Source organism: Danio rerio, chromosome 10 (genome assembly GCF_049306965.1).
Source record: "Danio rerio strain Tuebingen ecotype United States chromosome 10, GRCz12tu, whole genome shotgun sequence".
In the NCBI taxonomy this organism is placed as follows: Eukaryota; Metazoa; Chordata; class Actinopteri; order Cypriniformes; family Danionidae; genus Danio; species Danio rerio.
Genome location: NC_133185.1, coordinates 47,045,365 through 47,070,000, shown reverse-complemented (window position 1 = coordinate 47,070,000; position 24,636 = coordinate 47,045,365). Strand labels below are relative to the sequence as shown.

The 24,636-nt window shown below is 39.4% G+C and overlaps 2 protein-coding genes across 10 annotated transcripts in view; both read left to right on the top strand.

Moving 5' to 3' along the window:
* The window catches only part of kdm2bb (lysine (K)-specific demethylase 2Bb), an 85,328-nt gene extending 66,014 nt beyond the window's left edge, over positions 1 to 19,314 (top strand). For 4 of the 9 annotated variants that reach the window (XM_073913464.1, XM_073913462.1, XM_073913465.1 and 1 more), the window contains 9 exons: positions 954 to 1,205; positions 4,023 to 4,166; positions 5,914 to 6,000; positions 6,511 to 6,786; positions 11,073 to 11,857; positions 13,486 to 13,649; positions 14,477 to 14,638; positions 16,671 to 16,889; positions 18,323 to 19,312. In XM_073913464.1, coding sequence (XP_073769565.1) covers positions 954 to 1,205; positions 4,023 to 4,166; positions 5,914 to 6,000; positions 6,511 to 6,786; positions 11,073 to 11,857; positions 13,486 to 13,649; positions 14,477 to 14,638; positions 16,671 to 16,889; positions 18,323 to 18,504 — 2,271 coding nt within the window. In that variant the 3' untranslated portion in view covers positions 18,505 to 19,312. 9 annotated transcript variants of the gene reach the window in all.
* Positions 1 to 24,636, top strand: part of ess2 (ess-2 splicing factor homolog) — a 779,665-nt gene that overhangs the window by 270,715 nt on the left and 484,314 nt on the right. The gene's annotated exons all lie outside the window — the stretch shown is intronic.

Here is a 24,636-nt window from a genome sequence, read left to right as displayed (position 1 = left end):
TATTAATCAGGGGTCGCCACAGCAGAATGAACCGCCAACTTATCCAGCGTATGTTTTACACAGCGGATGCCCTTCAAGCCGCAACCCAGTACCAGGAAACATCCATACAGTCTTACATTCACACATACACTACAACCAAACAACTTACAACCAATACAACTTATCAAATTCCCCTATAGTGCATGTGTTTGGACTGTCGGAAACCAGAGCACCCAAAGGAAACCCAAACATGGAGAGAACATGCAAACTCCACACATAAATGACAACTGACCTAGCCAGGGCTCGAACCAGCACCCCTCTTGCTGTGAGGCGATCGTGCTACCCATTGCGCCATCGTGCTGCCCGATTTGTGCTTTTAGTTTAATAAAAAAAACAGAGAAATTAGTGTGTATTGTTAGACTGCACAGAGCAGCATTATAACAGAAGCCTAACATGTATTTAGTCTGATAAAACTGCTTCTTCTTTACATGATCACGAGCTAAAGAACTGGAAGCGATGGACTGTGGCATAATAAAAGCTCTGCTGCTTTCCTCTAATCAACAATTGCTTCAGCGTTTCTCTCGTTTCACATCCACAGCTATTAGTTTTACTTTGCTTCACACTACCATGATAATAAATGTAGAATACTTTAGTCATCAATCAACATTAATTCTGCAGGAGTCCTGCAGGATATAATCAACTCCCATGATTCCACACTCAGCCATGGCATCATCAAACTATGCATTGATTTGTTGTGAATGTACACCATCTGGTGGCGAAAATTACATACTGAATCTGCCGCTATGCTGACACACAGGCATTTGTAGCTCCGCCCTCTTTTCAAAAGAGCACAATCTCATTTACATTTAAAGTGACGGTAAACAAAGCGGTGAAATAAGTACCACCCAGCAAGATATTTTGTTCAACCTTTCCTGGATTTTGTGTTAATATTTCTACTGTTCCTTCTGTTTTAGCCGCGGCCGCTCAATCGTCCAAAACCCAAGATGGGCTCGTCTCCATGCGCTGCCCCAGGCTCGACAGCAGGAGGAATGAAGCTCTCGTCGGGTCGTGGGTCATCGAGTGCCCGGCGCAGACGGACACGATGCCGGAAGTGTGAGGCATGTACAAGGAAAGAGTGTGGAGAGTGCCACTTCTGCAAGGACATGAAGAAGTTTGGTGGACCGGGCCGCATGAAGCAGTCCTGCATCATGAGACAGTGCATAGCGGTCAGTCTGGATCCCCAACATCACCTCCAGGGTTCCCACACTAAGCCAAATATCAAATTTTCACTGACTTCAAAAGCTGAATGACCTATAATGCATGTAAAGGCAGGATGCTGTTGTGCTTTGCATAATATTAAAATGGTTTTAGCTTGAATATCATTTTGCAGGACTTTGCAGCCACTATGAGAACAACAATGGGTAATGTACCTCATTGTTGGGTAATTTTCTTCCTCTTCCATATGTGATAGTTCGATAATAGTTTGATAAATATTACATTTATTGTATCTGTTGTTTCTTTGAAGTGGTCACTTTGAATCCTCCTAAAATTTATTTTGCCTAATGGTGCTCCCCCAGGAAAAAAGGTGGTTTGCCATCTCCAGGTTGGAGGAAAGTCCTTACTTAGGAGTTCAAGTATCTTGGGGTTTTGTTTACGAGTGAGGGAAGGATGAAGTGTAACGCCTGTTTCACACCGCAAGCGTAAGCGGCGCGTGAGCAGCGCATATGTGAGCAGTAGCAGCACGCAGGCGTTTGCCTTTCACACCAGCTGCGTCTGCAGGGCGCAGTTCTTCAGCAGCTGCTGCAGAGATCAACCTATCTCTGTCTATTCTATTTAGTTACCCATGTCTCCCTATATACAAATACACTTTTTAAACTTTTCATCTGCACCAAAGCCCCTCCTATGCTGTTTCTTTAACCTGCAAATGTTTATTTTACAAATTTTATAGATCAAATAGTACTGTATGCTTCTCAAGCTAACTTATATGAGAGCTAACTTAGTCAGAGGACAATCGCCTGTGATATCATGTCATTTGTTTTTTGATTATCAGATTGCTGTAGACCTAGTTATAATCATATTTATACAATATAGTTATAATGATATTTATACATGATCAAACTAGTGTTACTTTCTCCGCTTCAGTGATGTCCAGCGGCAGAATAACAGCTTGTTAATTGATGCTCGTGCAGAGGATGAGACGGATAAAAGTAACCAATGCATGCCATTCTTTTACTTATTTTCGTGTTGTCAGATTCACAGTGCAAACAGCTCCCGGTAGGAATAACTCGAGTGAACATAAAACAAAGCCGATTAAAACTTTCTTGCTCTTCTCAGCAGCACAGAACACAGCGAGCTCACATCATCCAGCATGCGTGTCGAACTACACTACCCACAATACACTTCGCTATGGACTACAAATCCCGTAAATATTCTATTTCCCCTCTCCTACAACACTAGTGTGCAACTTAAGCAAAACTGATACTGAAATTGTTTTACATTTGGTTTTGTAGTTAAAAATAAAATAAATAAATGTTTGTTGCCGTTTTTAAGCGTTTTAAGTTCATTTGAATGACTATATATAAACCATTTGACATTATTAACGCATTTATTGGGTAAAATTGCTACTTTTTACTGTCATTCAATGTGTTTTGGTCATTATCAATGCACTGTCACTTTAATTGAGCGTGAGCAGCGCGTCAAAAATAGACCCAGCGCCGAAACTATCGCTGCACTGCTGCTTCGGTGACCCTTACGCCTCGCTCTGACGCGCTGCTGCTGCGTGCGGTATGAAAGCTCTAATCTGTTAACATAGACGCCGAAAACACACGCGCTGCTCACGCTCTGCTCACGCGCCGCTGACGCTTGCGGTGTGAAACAGGCGTGAGATTGACAAGCGGATTGATGCTGCGGCTGCAGTAATGCAGTCAATGTACCGGTCCATTGTGGTAAAGAAGGAGCTGAGCCGAAAGGCAAAGCTCTCGATTTACCAGTCAATCTACGTTCCTACTCTCACCTATGCTCATGAGCTTTGGGTCATAAACGAAAGGACATGATCTCAGATACAAGCGGCCGAAATGAGTTCCCTTCGCAGGGTGGCAGGGCGCACCCTTATAAATAGGGTGAGGAGCTCTGTCACCTGGCTGGGAGGAGCTCGGGGTAGAGCCGCTGCTCCTCCACATCGAGATAAGTAAGCTGAGGTGGCTCAGGCATCTGTTTCGGATGCCTCCTGGAAGCCTGTCTAGGGAAGTGTTCCAGGCATGTCCCACCGAGAGGAGGCCTCGAGGAAGACCCAGGACACACTGGAGGGACTACGTCTCTTGGCTGGCCTGAGAATGCCTTGGGATCCCTCCGGCGGAGCTGGAGGAAGTGTCTGGGAAGAGAGAAGTCTGGGGTTCTCTCGTAAGACTGCTGCCCCCGCGACCCGGCCCCTGAAAAAGTGGTAGAAAATGAATGAATGAATGGATTCATTCATTTTCCTTCGGCTTAATCACTTATTTATCAGGGGTCGACACAGCTAAATGAACCGCCAACTATTCCAACATATGTCTTACACAGCTGATGCCCTTCCAGCCGCAACCCAGTACTGGAAAACGTCCATACACACTCATATTCACACACACACAACGGCCAATTTAGTTTATTAAATTCCCCTATAGCGCATGTGTTTGGACTGTGGGGGAAACTGGAGCACCCGGAGGAAACCCATGCCAAAACGGGGAGAACATGCACTGCTTATCCTGACATGTTGGTTTTAATTAACAGGTTATTAAATCATATATTAAACCTGAAAGCAATAAAATGTAGCTAAAAACAGACTAACCATGACAACAGGCATGGAAAAACATGATAAATATGGCTTAAACTAAAATTGGGCCACTAAAAAGAATCCCTGCAATTCCGTGACTTGTCAAATAAAACAAAATTGCCTGATTTCCAATGTCTAGAACTTTACAACTCCATGAGCTGTGGGAACCCTGCACACCTGACCCTTGATCTCCTGAATGGCATATCAAGCTAACTGCTACGGTTTGTGTGTTTTGCAGCCTGTTTTACCTCACACTGCTGTGTGTGTGGTGTGCGGAGAGGCTGGGAAAGAAGACACGGTAGAGGGTGAAGATGACAAATTCAGCATGATGTTAATGGAGTGCTCCATTTGCAGTGAAATCATCCATCCAGCATGCTTGAAGGTTTGCTTTCTAATCAGCCCACTAAAACAACTAGAAACTAGAGCTGAATAATATTTTTTTTTTTCGGACGGCTCACCGGTCAGGTATACATCCGCGCTAAACTATCAAGGTGAAAGTCATCATAGCTTGCGTAGAATAGACCCAGCTCCCAACCCAACTTTGAGAATAGATTAACGGCCATATTTCTTTTATCGCCTGATAAGAGTCTTGCGTTAACGCAGCCAGTCAACGCTGATAATGGCCCTCAGCTAGTTCACACACATTTTTACTTCTAAAATTCCATGATTCTCCAAGACTTTCAAGTTCATTTTCATGACCTAATATTTCATGCAATGTCTATGTTCACATTTATTATTGTATATCGTAAAACACGCAGCAATCTATTTAGTTTCTATTTAGTTTTATTTAGTAAAAATGTACTAATCTCAGGGCTCAACCATTTTGGTCGCATATGCACCCGAAATTTTATCTATGTGACCTCAAAATATATTTTGGAGCATTTGTGCGAGTGCATAAAATTGTTATTTGCAACCAGTTTCCTTCATATAATCGCGTATTCGGGAGACATTCACGCAGAATGCATCTCTGCACTTGAAATGCGAAACGCAGCACTCAGGACTGGTTTAAAACAGTTGTCATCTCAACTTGCTGCAGTAAACAAAGCCAAGTCTGTAATGCTTGCCCCGCCTTCGCGCTCTTCTTATTGGCCCACTGCTCTAGCACTGAAATATCAGCTGTCAATCACTCAGTCAGCGCCTTCTGGCTTGGGATGACAGAGAGAGCTACTACCGCGAAAAACTGTAAAGCGCTGAAGATGAGAATGAAGATAACACTGACAGATTTTATTTTAGAAACCATGGCATCTAAAGTTACAAATAATGACACATCTTACTAGTGATCATGTGCTGAATGTTAAACCACTATCTACACTTTTCCAAGAGTGGATAAAAGACTTCCATTGGCTTCAAGTCAGCTATGAAAAGTCTGTGGGATGGAGTTTATTAGGTAACTGTTTGCCACATCTAGCACGCGAGCTTCAGTTTAATCCTTCATATAATCGCCAGATGCTGTCCACCATGCAAGTGACAGCTATATGTCAAATTTAACACCACGTACACCATCGCAAACGGGCTTACACTGTGTAAAATAATATCGCTACTCATGAAAAGTATTGCTATGAACATGACGTAAGCAAATAATGAGGTACAGTATATGTCAAAAGCATCAGTGCAATATCAGACACCACCTGTGAGAACAGCACAGTTATACCGTTAACAGATTCATTCATGTCCAGCAGTGCGTGCAGGGCCGGTGAGCAGTCTGTGTATCTTTTGGTCACTCAGTTATGTTAAAAAATCTATTTTCTTGTGATAACGGGATTTCGTTGAGACACATTTTCCTCACGCTTGCATATATATATATATATATATATATATATATATATATATATATATATATATATTTTTTTTTTTTTTTTTGCTTGTTGGTTTGATTACAGTTGATTTCAAATGCAATAAATATGTTTGTATAAAACTTGTAGTAACGGTGCTTATTAAGTGCGACTAAATTTTGGCTGATGCGCCTACATTTTTTTAATAAGGAGCACCGGTGCTACCAAGCTAAAAGGTTAATTTTGAGCCCTGAATCTGAAAACCTCGTACCTGAATGGTTTAATACGAATACATGAGTTGTTACACCCCTAAAACTGTGATATTGGAGTAAAAGCTTGTTCTGCTTTGTTGTTCAGGATAAGGATGCTGGTGGTGTTGTGAATGACGAGTTACCAAATTGCTGGGAGTGTCCGAAATGCAATCATGCTGGAAAGACAGGGAAAGTAAGCATCATTGTCCTTACACCATACTTGAATATTCAGTGATTTATCATGATCTAAATGATGATGAGCACTATCAGGCGAGGAATCGTATATGGTAACTCCACTGACATTGATTACAATATATCTTTTAAGAGGATAGTTTACTTAAAAAATCATTTACTTGTTTAAAATCTGTAAGTTTCATTCTGCTTTTGAACACAGAAGATATTCTGAAGAATGTTGGAACCCTGTAACCATTGGCTACTTGTTTTTACTACCGTGGAAGTCAATGAGTCACAGCAATCAGCATTTTTTAAAGTATCTTCTTTTGTGTGCAGCAGAAGAAAGTAATAAAGGTTTAAAACCACGAGGGAGAGTAAATGATGATTACTTTTGGATGAACTATCCCTTTAAGTCATAAAGTTATGTATTAAAATATTGAGTGCCTTATAAAATTAATAAGTACGTTTCTGATACAATGGAGTTGTTATAAATTTGTCTTCTTTTCTTTTGCACCTTTTGGCCACAAAGCAAAAAAGAGGCCCAGGGTTTAAATACGCCTCCAATCTCCCTGGATCTCTGCTCAAAGAGCAGCGAACAATCATAAAGGAAGAACCGGACATGTCAACAGAGACCGCTGCTGTTTCACCCATCACGAAGAGGAAGACGGAAGATGACGACAACCCAACCTGCAAGTCAGAAGACGCAATAAAGAAACGTTCCCCCAAACTGGAGGACAACCCGCTTCGCAAGAAGAGAAAACTCTTCGAAAAGGACTCAGACTCCAATTCCATCATCAGGAAAAAGGTAGAAATGAATGAGGAAAAGTAAATAATGGACCCTTTTCACATGACTGTAATGACGCGTTTAACGCTCATCAGTATCTTAATCCTCAAACGTTTTTAATATTTAGATTTTCTTAAAAAAACGTACAAACATTTATATGCATTTATGTATGCATTATATCATCTTTGCATCAAATTACCTCTTATGCGAGGTGTTTGTAATAATAATAATAATCTTTATTTTTATATAACGCTAGCGGCTGCACAATATATTGTTTTAGCATTGATATTACAATGTGTGAATCTGCAGTAGTCATAATGCAGGACGTGCAAAGTGGAGTCAGGATTGTAGTTGACCAGGTATAACAGCTCCGAACACATGAGTCAGCTTAACCATGATGAAGTGAAAGTTTATCAAAGTTTACCTGTGTAATCATTTTAAGCCACATGATTCATTGATTTCTGTTCCTGTATACTGTTAGACTCCATCATTTGTATATTTGCTCTATTCATCTTTACTTGTAATTTGTTTATTATATTCTATGCACTCCCCTACAAAATCATTCCAATCAATCTAAAATTATGAATTAATTAAAGTATCTTGTAAAATATCGTGATATAAATTGCATAAAATCTAAATATGTACTTTTTTTTCTAATATTGTGCAGCTCTAAATAGCGCCTTTAAAAGTAGCATCTCAAGGCTCTTTACAGACATATAAATAATAATAAGTTATATATATAATTATATAAGTTATATATAATATAAGTTATATATATAATTGCAGCATCCTTCACTTGGTGGAGTGAAGACACATTGATGAAGCTAATTATGATATGGGGGTTTGGGAGGCCATCATGGACAAAGGCCAGTGGGCAAATTTGGTCAGGATGCCGGGGTTAAACCCCTACTCCTTTTCAAAGGATATCCTGGGATTTTTAATGACCACAGAGAGTCAGGACTTCGTTTTAATGTCTCATCTGAAAGACGGCGCTCACTGAGCAGTATAGAGTCCCCGTCACTATACTGGGGCATTAGTACCTACACAAACTGCAGGTTTGGCGCCCCCTGCTGGCCTCACTAACACCACTTCCAGCAGCAACCTAGCTTTCTCATGTGGTCTCCCATCCAGGTACTTGACCGAGTGCAGCCCTGCTTAGCTTCAGTGGACGATCATGTGAGAGTTGCAGAAAGCTAGCTGCATATAATATACAGCATATATAAAAAGATACATACAAGGATTAATGCAAACAATTAATAATAAAAACAATTAAAAACACATGAATTAATAATAATAGTAATAGATCAAAAAAATTTAATAAAAGCTACCCTAAAAAGTAAGTTTTAAGTGATGATGTAAAAATACTCAGGGATTCTGCATCGTTAATATCAGAGAGTAAAGGCTGATTTATACTTCTGCTTCGAGTGATCACTGTGCATTTATACTTCTGCGTGCTGTTTGTGTTGCTCTGCAAGAACACCTTTGAAACGCTAGCTCGTCACTCGTACACTCGTCACCGCTACCTATACATTGCAATGACGTGTATTGCAAGCTCTGTGATTGGTCAGCTTGGTAGTGGTGACGAATGTGGGGAGTGCTGAGAGCTGTTTACAAGGGTGAAGTCCCGTGAAGTAGCTCCAGATGGAGACTTTGTTTTGTGTTTCCCTTATGATTAAAGTTGTTGCACATCTGCCGGTTCCCACCTCTGAATGAGCGAGTTTTAGCTACTTGTACATTTAAGGAAGCGTTCAGAAAAAAAAAAACAAAACACCTGTGAAGAAACTCGACACAGACAAACATAACCTACTGCCTGTAGGGTTGGTTGATGTCGACCAATTTGGCATCGTACGATATCTAATGTGAACCATCGCAATGGATGGCATCGTCATCATGTAAAAAAAGCGGGGCGGGGGGGTATTGATAGTGATTTTGATAGTGTGCGTGTAACGTGCGCAACTTACTTAAGGACCGGGAGGGAGGGAGACACGCGATTTCCGGAAGACTTGGGATGTCTAAATTTAACGTTTAACAACTATGGTGAGACGCGATCCAGCGGTACATCCTTGATAAACTGTCCGACGTGCACTGCTCTCTGCCTGGAGCTCAGAGGAGCACATGACTGTGTGGCTGTGTCTGTGTGTGTGGTCACGTGATGTGCATTTTCAGCGGACGGAGGGCTGTACAGAAATGCTTAGTAAAACACGGTGTGGATCATTTTTGTTCTAAAATGCCGTTTTAACATTAAAACGTATTAGTGTAAACGGGGCCTAAGTGTGTATTTTTCGCAAGAGGGTTTGCACTGGGTGCAGGGCGGAGGATTGGCAATGCCGGTGTAACCCCACCAGTTCTATGCCACCCAACCCGCTCCAAGCTAATATCGAATCGGCGACCTTCCGCATGGGAGTCAGTTGCTCTACCAAGGAGGCTACAGACCATGGCCTCTAGCGTCTGTCGCTAGAGCACCTTTAGAGGTCAGAGGAGTGAGGTTTACCTGCACAGCACTTACTAGCTGGCCTCTGTTACATCGGCTCAGCATCGTGTTGTCTATTGACCGATAGTCTATCGGCCCAACCCTAACTGCCAGCTAGTGTTTCAGAAGTGTTATTGCAGAGCAACACAGACAGCACGCAGAAGTAAAAATGCACGATTATGCGCAAGTCAGGTGCCATGGGTCATGCAGATCACTCGACACTAGGGATGTAACGGTATCAGAATTTCACGGTTCGGTAATACCTCGGTATGAATGTTACGGTACGGTATTTATTGAATCATTTACAGGAAAAACAAAAGTTATGAAAATACTCCCAAAAAGTGCCAAAAGTGTCAATGAAATACAAATTAGTCATCTATCTGTAAGCTTTGAAACAGGAACTTCAATTTTAATAACAAAAAAATATTAAACCATGTAAAAAAATAAAGTTTCAATTTAGTATTGTTGAAAACTCATCACATTCAACATTTAATCACTCACTCACCCACTTAGATAGAGATGGGTTTAAAGGAAAATGATCATATAACTATAATCTGGTAAAAGCTGGTATCTCTGGGCATTTACAATGTCCCCTGCAACAGAAAAAAACCCTCTCATTTGGGACTGAGGTTTCTGGGACAAGAGAGATATGACTTGGCCCAGGTTGACAGCAGTGGGTAACGTTGTGCATTGTCTTTCCCCGACTTGAGAGGACAAACCATGAGTAAGATAGAGGTCTCATGTCTGCATCAATCTGAACAGTGTGCTGTTCAGATTGCTATTCAGTACGCGCGTGACAACACAGCTGATAAGAACTCGCTATTCCGCTATTCCACAACACCGCTATTCAGTACACGCGCGGCGACAACACCCGCTTTAGAGTTTTTCAGCTCTTTTTGATCCCCGCTTCTAGCAGCACACTCCATTTCCGCATTACTGGATCTGTAGTGACAACAGACCGCAAGGGATGATGGCCAAGCCTGGGCTGATGGGAATTGTAGTTTTCGCTACCTCCCGTTCACTTTATTCGCCTGAGCAAATTTTCTCAGAAGACCTATAGTTTTACCGAGTCATGCGACTTCGGTAATATCGAAAAAAATTTATATTGTGGTATGACGGTATTTACAATACCGTTACATCCCTACTCGACACAGAAGTATAAACCAGCCTTAAAACGTTCTACAATTTACTGTAGGTGCCGATGAAGAGAATGCCCGGTCTCCCATAGATTTTGGCCTTGTTGACTAAGCAGTGAAAACACCTGCATCAGACGAGCGTAAAGCACGTCTAGGTGTGTATGGGATTAAAAGCTCAGATAAATATTGTGATTCTAGACCAGGGGTGGGCAATCTCGGTCCTAGAGGGCCGGTGTCCTGCACAGTTTAGCTCCAACCCTATTCAAACAGACCTCCCTATAGAGTTCAAGTGATCTTGAAGACACTGATTAGTTTGTTCAGGTGTGTTTGACTAGTGTTGGAACAAAACTCTGCAGGGACACCGGCCCTCGAGGATCAAGTTTGCCCATCCCTGCGCTAGACCATTCAAGGTCTTGTAATTCTGTGTCTATGGGGGCGGGACAGTAAATTTGACATTATTCTCTCTTCTGGCTGCCGTTATCAGTCTCACACTAATTGTTTTTCTGTTTCGGAAAGTCTTGATAACACCATTGTCTTGTTTTTTTGTTATTATTTCAGCAAATAGAATTGTACAAAAATAATTGTTGTACTTTCCCATTCACTGCGCTCTAATTTAAAACGACATTTGCCAGATGTGAAAAGGGTCCATCGTATTTCTGCAAAGCATGCATGCATATTTGACCCTCTTTTGAAATTCACAGAAGAAGCGCACCAATCCTGATGATCTCTCAACCTCTTTGATCCTGGGACACATCAAGAAGGAAAGAGAGGACGATGAGGAGTACGAGGAGCAAAACCAACCAGAAAGAAGCTTTGTGCCCTCAGAGGAAGAGGATGGTGATGATGAAAGAGATGAAGAGGAAGAAGAAAAAGCGTTAAGTAGCCGAAAAGAAAACGGGAAAGTTTCACATAAGACATTGGAAAGTGACCAATCACAGGGCGGATTAACCCAGGCGGGTCCCTCTAGCACTGACGCACAGTCAAAAAGCCAGCGAAAAGCCAAACGTAAACCTCGACTGCCCAATAAAGAACTGAGTAAAGAGCTGAGCAAACAACTGAACCAGGAGATCCAAAAGACTGAGGATCGCCTGGCACATCAGAATGGCAGGACGGTTAAGACTGAACCCAGTAGTGACGGAGAGGACAGAAAACCACTGAATAATGGCAGCAGTCATCTTCGGGATTGGCTGGGGCCTAAATGGGAGCTAAACGGATCGTTGCGAGAGCAGACACCGGTGAGTTTGATTAGGACCACCACGCCTGCCCCTGTCTTCCGGCCCACACCTTGTCGATCTCCGCCCAAATGTGTCCAGATGGAGCGCCATGTTATCCGTCCACCTCCAATCAGCCCCCCGCCAGACCGACTACCTCTGGATGATGGGAAGAACCATGTCCTGCGGAGGGAGGTGTGGATGGGAGTCTTCAGCCACCTCATCCACAAAGACCTGTGTGTCTGTATGAGTGTCTGCAAGACTTGGAACAGATGGTACGTCTTCAGTATTTTTTGGGGTTGGGGGGAGTGGAGGGGTCATTTAAGTAGTCAACATTGGAAGTGAATCAAAGATGTTTTTCAAATTGTCATTGGGGCGGAATGGTGGCTCAGTGGTTAGCACTGTGGCCTCAAAGCAAGAAAGCCGCTGGTTCGAGTCCCGGCTGGACCAGTTGGCATTTCTGTGTGGAGTTTGCATGCTTTCCCTGTGTTGGTGTGGGATTCCTCCGGGTGCTCTGGTTTCCCCCTCAGTCCAAACACATGCACCATAAGAGAATTGAATGATCTAAATTGGCCGTAGTGTATGAGAATGTAAGTGTGTATGGGTATTTCCCCTTACTGGGTTGCGGCTAAAAGGGCATCCGTTGCATAAAACATTTGCAGAATAGTTGACGGTTCATTCCACTTTGGTGACCCCTGATAAATAAGGGACTAAGCCGAAGGAAAATGAATGAATGAACAGATTGGTTGGGTCGATTTTGTAAGGTGTGAATCATGAATAAAAACAAATACAATTGCAAGAATAATTACAGTAGAGCAAAGAAAAAGGTCAAATGAACAGTGCTTTATGGTTTTCCGGAGAGTCAAACAGTATTCAGATACAGAAATGTATTAATGAAATGTAAAATAACAGTGTCTAGTCTTCATTCTACTAATAAATCTGTAACATTTTTCTTCCTTAAATTTACAAATGCTTTACATTATGAAGCTCGAATGCTTTACACTTCCTTTAAAATAGTGTTTCTCAACTGGTGGGCGGAAACATTTTCAGTGGGTCTCGGAGTGTGCGGTCAAAAAAAAATAAAAAGTTACATTTTTTTACTTATTTTGCTTATACCGGACTTTTATTTTGAAATGTGTGCATGACAACTCTACCGTTTGACTTGTGAAATTTCATTTAAGTATTGCAACAAATATGTCGAAGAGCAAGTATGAACCCTAATATGTAAATTACAGATATTTATATTGACAACAAAAAAGACTTAAAGCCTCAGTGTCATATGTAGTGAGGTGCTCTCAAAAGAGAGCATGAAACTTTCTAAATTAAAACAACTTTTAAAAACCAGACAGCATGTTTTATAAACAGTTTATTACTGTTTATATGTAACAATATCTGTCGTTTTTACTTTGTAATATTTCTATAATTTGATCCATTTTGTTAAATGACAGCAATAAAATTGTGTTTATTTGTAAGTCTTGGTGAATTTCCTATGATTTATCTGTCACTACCTGTGTATGTTAACAAATAAATACAAATTAAGTATAATTCCTAAAATTGTACTATAGTTCCAAAAAATTTGGGTCGCGGCTTGATGACATGTAAAAATGTGGGTCCCATGGCCAAACCAGTTGAGAACCCCTAATTTAAAACACATTCAAATAATAAAGTTTCCCTCTGTTATGGTTATATGTTGCAATGACTCCACAAATCTCCTTTATTCTCAATAGTTGATCGACTATAATCTGAATTTAACATTGCAGATCCTGCGATGTGAGTATTGCGGACACACACATTGCGATATCGATGCTGAAAGGAAGAATTGTGCAGCTGTACTCTAGTGGATTTGTTCTGTAATGCTGCTGCTCCTGCAGTGTTTTCATTGGTCTCCTGCTTCTGTTCTCAGGTGTTGTGATAAAAGACTGTGGACAAAGATCGATCTGAACCGGTGCAAGTCGATCACTCCGCTCATGCTCAGCGGGATTATCCGCAGGCAGCCCGTCTCCCTGGACCTAAGCTGGACCAACATTTCCAAGAAGCAGCTCAGCTGGCTGATCAACAGATTACCTGGTACAATCACAGTTTTACTTATTGCCTAATTTGTATTGCCTAATAGCAGAATTATTCCTTATACACTTATTCCTGGGCTGTATCCGAAATGCCTCCTATATCTACTGTACACTACCTGACAAAAATCTTGTCGCCTAGCCAAGTTTTAGGTACAACAAATAACTAGTTATTTAACTTCTAGAGCTTACGACCTACTAACTACGCTTTGCCTTAAGAACATGTGCTTCAACCGAAGTGAGATCAAATTTAGTTACAAACTAGCTAGTAGTCACTAAGCCCCAAATGTGGACTATCTGTTCCAGTTTAAGAAAGAACTTAAGAACAGCTGGTGCAATTGTAACCCCGCCGGTCCTACACCACCCAACCTGCCCCAAGTTGATATCAATCCGGCGACCTTCCGCATGGGAGTCGGTTGCTCTACCAAGGAGGCTAAAGACCATGGCCTCTAGCATTTTTCGCTAGAGCACCTTAAGAGGTCAGAGGAGTGAGGTTTACCTGCACAGCACTTGCTAGCTGGCCTTCGTTACACTCACCACCATAAACCTCCCTCCCATCTGGGTCACGACATCAATGTAACCCCGCCAGTCCTACACCACCCAACCCGCTCCAAGCTGGTATCGAACTGGCAACCTTCCGCATGGGAGTCGGCTGCTCTAACAAGGAGGCTAAAGACCATAACCTCTAGCATCTGTCGCTAGAGCACCTTTAGAGGTCAGAGGAGTGAGGTTTACCTGCTGAGCACTTACTTGCTGGCCTCCGTTTCACAACCCTACCCTGATGTATGTCTCTGATACTTGCATGACCTCTTTGTGTTGTTTTTCTGGCAGGTCTGCGGGTTCTACTGTTGGCGGGCTGCTCGTGGGCCGCAGTTTCTGCTTTATGCACATCCAGTTGTCCTTTATTAAGAAATCTAGATGTACAGTGGGTAGAAGGACTCAAGGACAACCAGATAAGAGATTTACTCTCTCCACCGACAGACAACAGACCAGGTAATAAAGATAGTTTTAACTGCTGATTAAAGGGTTAGTTCACCCAAAAATGAAAATGTACTGACTATTTACTCATTCTCCAGTGGTTCCAAACCTTTACGAGTTTCTTTATTCTGTTGAACACAAAAGAAGATAGTTTGAAGAAAGCTGAAATCCTGTAACCATTGACTTCCATAGTAGGAAAAACAAATACTATGGAAGTCAATGGTTACAGGTGTGCAACATTTTTCTAAATATTTTATTTTATTTCTAACAGAAGAAAGCTTCTCATAAAGGTTTGAAACAAGTATAGGGTGAGTAAATGATGACGGAATTTTCTATTATTTTGTGTGAATGATCTGTTCAACTCCAACATGACCCATGCACTATCTGCTTTTGCAAATCTACAGCGCCCCCTTGTGTACTAATCAAATAGCACCGTAATCTGTGCTGCTGTGCTATACACACAGTAATCTATTTATTAACATTAGTTAATCATTAGTCAACTTCTTTACCACTTGACTATAATGCTTTTTATAAAGTAGATTGTGTCAAAGCTGCGTCATATAGATGAACAGAATAAAAAGCCATAATATTTCAGATTGAACAATTTTACAACAAAGTTCCATTTAGTTAATTATAGGATTATTTTTTACCCAAATTATTGAGGTCACATCTTGAAGAATAATACGTATAAATAAAAACATTTAAAAACATTTAAAATGGTAAATTATTGTAGGAAAAACTGTTTAGAAGAAACTATTTAGTCACCTATAAAAAAAGCATGAATTAAAATGGAAACACGTCAAATTATAATGCAAAAACATGAAAAATAAATGCAAAACTACTAAAAGTTTTCAGTCAATGTCATTAAAGTTTAATTATAATAGTATCGTCATTGGTCTACTAGATAAAACTGATGTCACACTATTATTTGACTGCGTCGTTTTGTATTTATTTTTCATATTTATGCATTATAATTTTACATTTGTGTTGAATTATTTTACTCATGCATATATTATTATTATGCACATTATTATATATTTATGCATATTATATTATTTAGATTTTCCCAGAGATGGGTTGCGGCTGGAAGGGCATCTGCTGCGTAAAAACTTGCTGGATAAGTTGGCGGTTCATTCCGCTGTGGCGACCCCGGATTAATAAAGGGACTAAGCCGACAAGAAAATGAATGAATGAATATAATTTTGACACAAGTTAACCCTTGTGTACTGTTCAAATGTTACTACCCTTTCATTGTGTTGGTGGCGGTTTTTGCCCCATTGACTTCCATTATAACAACATTTTTTGATTGCAAAACTTTAACACCAAAAAAATCATGCATTCTAGATTGTTGGTGGTTTTCCCAGTTGGGAAGAGGTGCAATTTCTTATATGGAGTTCTGTGGAGTAAAACAGCAAGTTATATAGTGTGTGTGCTTATATACACTTACTATGTTCTGAGAGCTGAGCTGCTTATTTTGATTTTCTCAGACATATTAAAGTACACTCAGAAACTAAGCTTTTTTTTTAACTGTAACTGATGATCAACAGTAAAAATTGCAGATTGTACCTCTTCCCAAGAGGGAAAACCACCAATAATCTTGTATGCATGATTATATGGTGTCGTGGCTTTGCAATTTAAAAAATGTCGTTATAATGAAAGTCAATGGGGCAAAAACAGCAATAGAGATATTGAAAGGTGGTCAATTTGTATGTATTGTTAAGTTTTTTAAATAAGAATCAACAACCCTTGTGCATTTATTAATTTCAGTTGTTAATTGCTACATTTACTAATGCATTATTAAAATTATATTTATTAACTTTACTTATAACACTGTGAATTGACAAGAACTAACAATGACCAACATTGTTCTCATTATGATGTTAACAAAGCTGATTAATTACTGTAATAAATGTATCATGCATTAATTGCTCATATCAATAAATACATTAACATCAGCTAATGGAATCTTATGTAAATTATAATCAGTATTTGTTAAACAGTTTAAAATTTGATCAGAAAAAAACAGATGTTTACTTGTGTCTGCCAGGTCAGCTGGATTGCAGAAGTAAGCTGAGGAATGTGGAGGATCTCTGTCTAGCCGGTCTGGACATCACAGACACGTCGCTGAAGCTGATCATAAAACACATGCCTTTACTTTCCCAACTGGACCTCAGTTACTGTAATCACATCACAGACCATAGCGTCAACATCCTCACGGCAGCCGGCACCACCACCAGAGACTCACTCACACACATCAACCTGTCAGGTACTGAGCTATGTTTTACAGTCTATGGTACTAACAATTTCTAACACACAGATGACACATGCTAAGACACAGATGAGAAATACTACAGTTGAAGGCAAAATGATTAGCCCTTCAATGAATTCATATGTTTTTATTTCCCAAGAGCTGTTTAACAGAGAGAATAATAGTTTTAATAACTGATCTCTTTTATCTTTGCCATGATGACAGTACATAATAGTTTACTAGATATTTTGCAAGATTCAACTTAAAGTGACATTTAATTATTGTCATTGGACAACATTACTTAAGGGGGCTTTTATTCTAGTCAATATATTGTACAACAAAAATCGATATGGTAGCCCTTAGGGGTGATTTTTAATCGAAATCGATCGAAATGTATGCTCAATTTCGATTATCGAATCAAAAAATAGAATCGTTGATGCTGCCACGCCCCCATGTCACGTCAGCTTGGCTTGCCAAGCGGGAAAATAACAGGCTTGTTGAAGTGCTTGTTAAACTGCAGAAGCAGGAGACCCGTCGACAGATCTTAAACCCTCTCCTCTTTCAATAAAGTCGCCGGTGTGTCCGGCATTTTGGATTTCCAGTGAGTTATGTTGACAACGTTCGTGTTGTCGACAAAAAAACACAGTTTTGCAAGCTCTGCTATGTACGTATAACGTACGGTTCGTCCGATAGACAACACCAGCATCGCGATCCTCCGCCCGCCCCCGTTGCAAATCCGCTCGCGAAAAGTACACACTCAGGCCCTGTTTACACTGTCTTTGTTTTTAAATGGCATTTTAGAACGACAACGATTTGACATCCACAGTGGCGTGTAGCATTTCTGAGCAGCCCTCCTTCCTCTCTACCTCTGAAAATGCACATCACGTGACCACACAGACACAGACGCACTCACAGCCATGCGCTCGAGACAGCGGGTTCAGGCAGTCAGAGGATCAGTAGACTGCTTCAATCTTTCACTCACTTGTACTTAGTCATTTTAGCGAACACCTCAGATACTGTTGGCTGGTTCCTGTTGGTTGTGCGTCTTTTTTACCGACGCCATTATAACGACACAGATCACTGCCTATTCACGAGTCCCGCAGAAAAAGTGATTGACAGGTGGTAATTATGTGTGTATCTTGCCTTTATTCATTTACTGTATGATTTGTTTATGGGTAAAACAAAGACCATGCAGGTCAGGTAGTTTAAACGGTAGGCTACAAATAATTAATTGGTCATTAATTATTCATAATCGAAAATCGAATCGTGCGTTTAGAATCAAAAATGTAATCGAATCGAGGATTTGGAGGATCGTGACACGCTTAGTCGCCCTAGCCCCAAGTGTTTGATGTTGCATCTTGGGAAAATCATTCAAGGCCATACAGTACGTCTAGCATTAATCCGAGTGCGTAATATTATGTTCTCTAAATCCATATTCCTCTCTTTCACAGTGTGTAATAGAGTTACAGACCTGTCGTTGACCTACTTCAAGCGCTGCGGAAACATCTGTCAGATCGACCTGCGGTACTGCAAGCAAGTCACCAAGGAGGGCTGTGAGCAGTTCATCGCAGAGATGTCTGTCAGCGTGCAGTTCAGACTGATGGAAGAAAAACTACTGAGCAAACTGAGCTAGTCGACGACACCAATACACTGGCCAAACACTTGACTTAAACCCAGGGAACCAACCATTTTTGTCATCCATTTTCTACACACCATTGAAACCAGCAAAAAGAAAAATGGCAACAACACACTCCAATGCCTGAACTCCAACAAGGGAAGAGGTTTATTCCTCTCTGGTGGCCAACTCTGCTTTTCACTGTTTGGTATTTTTTAAATTAGGTTGTTGTGCTGCTAAGGCAAACGGTTATTGGTTTTTAAGTTTACAAGGCACATCTCGCAGAGCGTGCCAATGTTAAAACGCTGTTGAAAGGCATGTTTACCCATTTGTTTTGGCATAGATGTTATAAAAAAGGTTTATTAGTCACAATGCAGTGACCAAACCGACTGTTACTTTCTTTCTCTGAAAAGAAAAACTCGAGATGCATGTGCTTTTTTTTCGTTACCATGCAAACGTTAAGCGTCATGCAGTATTAATTTTTGTATCAGAAGGGATTTCACACTTTATGTGCAGTATTAAATGCACTTATAAATATATAGAGAGAGACTTTATTGACAGTATTCAGTCAGTACAAAGTTTATTTTTTTTCTACGCAGTAGGAAGCAGATTCATATCTATACTAGCTATAGTGACCGTGCAGATGTTTTTTTTTTTGTATTGTTAATTTAAGATGTGATGTCTTCTAATGTTATACGATTGTTCTACTACAGGTACATTCTCTTTTCCATACGACTATACTTTCCTTGGTTTCTTTAATATGTATATATCTGGGGGAAAACATATTTGCACTGTTTCACCTGAATAAATACAGATATTTTTTTCATGGTTTTGTTTCCTTTATTTATAAAGCACATTTAAAAACATCAGATGCTGGCCAAAGTGCTATACAAAAAAGACCATCATACAAAATCTATGCTTGTATGTGCAGTTGAAGTCAGAGTTATTAGCTCCCCTGTTCATTTTTCCCCCCAATTTTTGTTTAAGAGATTTTTTTCAACACATTTCTAAACATAATAGTTTTAATAACACATTTCCAATAACTGATGTAATTTATCTTTGCCGTGATGGCTAAATATTAGACTAGAGCTGCGTCCCAAATGGCACACTATACACTATAGCTGCGTCCTAAATCGCATACTTATGCACTATTCTACGCCATTTTGTAGTGTAAAGAGTATAAGTAGTGTGTTCACACTAAAAACTCTAATAATAATAAGTGCACTTCAATTACCCGGATGATGCACTCATTCAGCCTCTTAAATGAAGTGTGTAATGATGGACACTTCACGCACTCAACGACCGCAGGTTTGCTTACGTAGCGGAATGGGCGGAGCTATCGGACGCACATGTTGGATAACTTTATTTATTTTGGATGGTGAAAGCAAAATTCTCCTACGAGAGTGATTATAGCGCCTCCCGATGGTGAATGCGGTTATACTCACGGCAGGTATTATTTGATAATTCGGTCGTTTATTTCACTGATTTGGCAACCGTCAAACGTAATCAGGGAAACGACTTGAATTTCCGCTTAGTAAAAAAACATTTGTGTGCCATTTGAGACGCCACTACATACATATACTATCCTGTTGAGTGTGTAAGTGCAGAAGTACATAGTGCATGAGTGCATAGTGTGCCATTTGGGACGCAGCTTATGCACTCATGCACTATGTACTTATGCACTTACACACTCAACAGGATAGTATATGTATGTAGTGTCGTCCCAAATGGCACACAAATGTGTTTTTACTAAGCGGAAATTCAAACCGTTTCCCTGATGACGTTTGACGGTCGCCAAATCAGTGAAATAAACGACCGAATTATCAAATAATACCTGCCGTGAGTATTGCCGCATTAACCATCGGGAGGCGCTATAATCACTCTCGTAGGAGAATTTTGCTTTCACCATCCAAAATAAATAAAGTTATTCAACATGTGCGTCCGATAGCTCCGCCCCTTCCGCTACGTAAGCAAACCTGCGGTCGTTGAGTGCGTGAAGTGTCCATCATTACACACTTCATTTTAGCGGCTGAATGAGTGCATCATCCGGGTAATTAAAGTGCACTTAATGTTTTTAGAGTTTTTAGTGTGAACACACTACTTACACTCTTTAAACTACAAAATGGCGTAGAATAGTGCATAAGTATGCGATTTGGGATGCAGCTTAGATATTTTTCAAGACACTTCTATACAGCTTAAAGTGACATTTAAAGGCTTAACTGGGTTAATTAGGTTAACTAGGCAGGTTAGGGTAATTAGGCAAATTATTTTAAAATAATGTAGACATCGAAAAAATATATAGCTTAAAGGGGCTAATAATATTTACCTTAAAATGGTTCTTAAAAAATTAAAACTGCTTTTATTCTAGCCGAAATAAAACAAATAAGACTTTCCCGAGAAGGAAAAATATTATCACACTGTGCAAATGTCCTTGCTCTGTTAAACATCATTTGGGAAAAATAAAAAAAATATTCAAAAGGGGGACTAATAATTCTGACTTTAATTGTATATATACAGTAGGTATACCTAGAAAGAGCTTGACTAGCTAGTTCAGGTGTGTCTAATTAGGGTTGGAACTAAAATATCCTGGACACCGGACCTCCAGGACCGAGTTTGGACAGCCCTGAACTAGATCTATTCACTTGAAATTGTGCTAAATGTAGGCTACATGTAGTTATTTGCAATTTGATGAAATGAATGAGAATTCTGTTGTGAACACTTGCCAGGTGGTTTGGAGGTTTGTGTTATTTTGAAAATGTAATTCCTGTTTCAAGAAATGAGATTTTGCATAAAGGGTAGTAAAGTAATAGTAACCACAAAACATGATTATTTTGCTACACTAACAATGACCATTGTACTATAGTTATACAAGTCAGTCCGCCAAAAATAAGTTTTTTTTAATAGTAAAAGTATAACTTAACCATGTTTTTGTTTTGACGAATTACCATTTTACTGCAAATAGCTTAATTAACGTAGCAAATTGTAGTTGATTTGTGGTTCCCTACTGAGAAAAAAACAGCTTAAACCAGCCTGGGCTGGTTGGTTGGTTTTAGCTGGTCGAACAGGGTGGCTTTAGAGGGGTTTTGGCCATTTCCAGCCTGGTCTGAGCTGGTCAGGCTGGGAGATGACCAGCTAAAACCAGCTTGACTAGAGCCAGGCTGGGAGCCCAGCCAAAACCAGCTATGTCCAGCTTAAACCAGGCTGGTCAATCTGGTTTTAGCTGGTAATTTTTTAGCCTGACCAGCTAAGACCAGCCTGGAAATGGCCAAAACTTCTCTAAAACCAGGCTGGTTAACCAGCTAAAACCAGCCCAGGCTGTTTTAAGCTGGATTTTTTTTAGCAGGGTTGCCATAACAGTAGGTTTAATTTGTAATAAAAGGGCGTTTAAATTTCGTGAGGGCACACTTTTATTTTTGAAAAACTGTTAATATTGCAACGAGGTAAGGTTTGTGCACAATGCTATAGTATCAAACACATTTCAAGTAACGTAACGTTACGCGATTAAAATCCGGTTGGTGATTTCCCGCCTACTTTGCCGCTCTTTTCCTCTGCAGCTGAACTTTAAAATCGATTAAATGTTTGATGGATATCACAAAAAAAACACACACTTACCTTAGCGAATCCTTTCTCCATAAGTACCAGCAACCATACCGGAGTATTTTACCACAATTCATCAATTAAAACATTATTTTCTTGCGCCGGCGTCTGACTGAGGTAACGCTTAAACGCCTCTAGAGGGCGCGCAACTCAGAGAGAAATAAATCAATACTGAAATGAGAAGTCTTTATTTTGTTAGTTCAAGGTACCATATTTTATTAAATCTCATAAATCATCTTTGAATTACCAAAATAAAAAGTTCAACATTCCAAAATACAAAGACCAGATCCCAAAACGTCTTCCAGCGCTCAGTTTAAGTCATTTAGTGTAGTCTTGTCCATTGTCTGCTCAGCTCGAATAGTCGCCTTACCACAAAAGTGACATCTTGTAGAGATTAGCAGCATTAGAAACATACACAGAAGCACAGTGTCAGTGTTGGGCAAACAGAGATGTTTTAAATGCAAATTAAAAACATTGTAGAAATACATAAATGTGATGCCATGTAATCAATTTTATCGAAGCATTATTTTTAACTAATTTAAAACAGAACCAAATAAGTGTCGACTGACTGAAAAACTGGAAGAGCGAAAAAACATTTCAAATAAAACTGAAGAAACAAGGAAAAATATTCATATACTTCATGTACATCTTATTTCACATGTATATAAAATTCATATATGTTAAATAGATTCCATTTTATATTAGTTTATATTTATATATTAGTTTGTCTAGGTAATACCACAGACATAACTCGTATTCGACTACAGAATTCACAGCAACAAAGGGCATCTAGAGGAACCAAATGACAATGACCTTTGCACTTTTTCTTATTATCTAAAGAACTTAAATATTCACAAAATGGGAAATAGTTTATTCACTATGAGGGCATACTTCACACAAAAATAAAATGTATTTTTCTCATTCTCAGGCCAACCAAGATGTAGATATCATACAATAAAGACAATTTGATTGTGTGTAGTATGGTTATATAAGTTTTACTATAGTAAAAGTGTATTAACCTGTTTTTTTTTAATTACCATTGTATTATAATCAGTTTTATAGCAAATAATGCTGTAATTAATGTAGCTAACCAGGATTGTTTTGTCTACTATAAAACTATTTTAAGTTTTGTCAGTTTAGTGGCTAATTTGTACGAAAATGTATAATTTTAAAAAGTAGGTGTGGCACCAAAACGTGCCCCTAAACCCAACCATCAATAGGGAATGAGCAAATCGTACTAAATTGTACGAATAAAACCGTACAAATTCGTACGAATTAGCCACTAAATCAAACAGTTAAGACTTAAATTTTTCTGAGGGCACACTTTTATTATTAAGCAATTGTTAATTATCATAAGGGTGCAGAAATTTCTGCACAAAACGTATAGCTTCAAAATATATCTCAAGTACACTATTTATAAATTGATATCTGGTGATTTCCTGTCTATCTTTATTTTATGCATGAGCAAACAATTTAAACAAATTAAAAATCTTTAGCAAAACATTACTTTGCTATGCCATGATTGTGTAGTATGGTTATACAAGTTTTATTATAGTAAAAGTGTACTAATTGGTTTTCAGTTTGACGTATCTATTACCATTGTATTATAATCAAGTTTTACGGGAGATAATGTTGTAATCAATGAAGCAAACCATGGATGTTTTCTCATAACTACAAAAGTAGTTGTAATTTGTAGTAAAACCCAGCCTGATTTCATGAGGAAACGTAACTATTTTACGTATGGTCAGTATCTTGGCTAATTTTGTACAAATTCATATGAGTTCAGTCATATAAAAATATTAAATCTTTAAAAGGAGGTGTGGCACCAAACCCCACCCCTCCCCTAAACCCAACTGCCATAGGGGGATGTAAAATTGTACGAAATATCAGCCTGATCTCACAAGGGAACGTCGCTATTTTACATTTGGTCAAAGTAGTGGCTAATTGTTACGAGTTCAGTCATAAAAAATTGTATCATTTTAAAAAGGAGGTGTGGCCCCAAACTCCGCCCCTAAACTCAACGTCATTGGGAGATGTGCAAATCGTACTAAATTGTACTAATGAGATTATACGAATTTATCCCAATTAGCCACTGAATCAAAAAGTTACGAATTGTCGTGAGATAGCGTTGGTAAAAGCATGTTTTATTTGATTTATTTCACTTTTATTATTAAACAACTGTTATTTATCGTAAGGGTGCAGAAATTTGTGTACAAAACGTGTAGCTTCAAAACACATTTCAACTACACCACTTATTAATGAATATCTGGTGATTTCTCTATTTACTAAAAAGTTTTGTTTTTAAAATCTTGGTTGGCCTGAGGCTGAATAAATGAATAACATGTATACATTTTGTGGTGAACTGTACCTTTAAATAAAGTCTTTAGAAAGCAAATGCGATTTAGAACTGTGATACATAAATCCATGTAGCACCGCTTGTGGAAATGTGGTAGACATCAAAAACAGTCTTTCATGGTATTGCTGGAGATGAAGAACATCAAATTATCTTTTGACCAACAATGAAAACATAATATTTTGTAAATAAAACCTAAC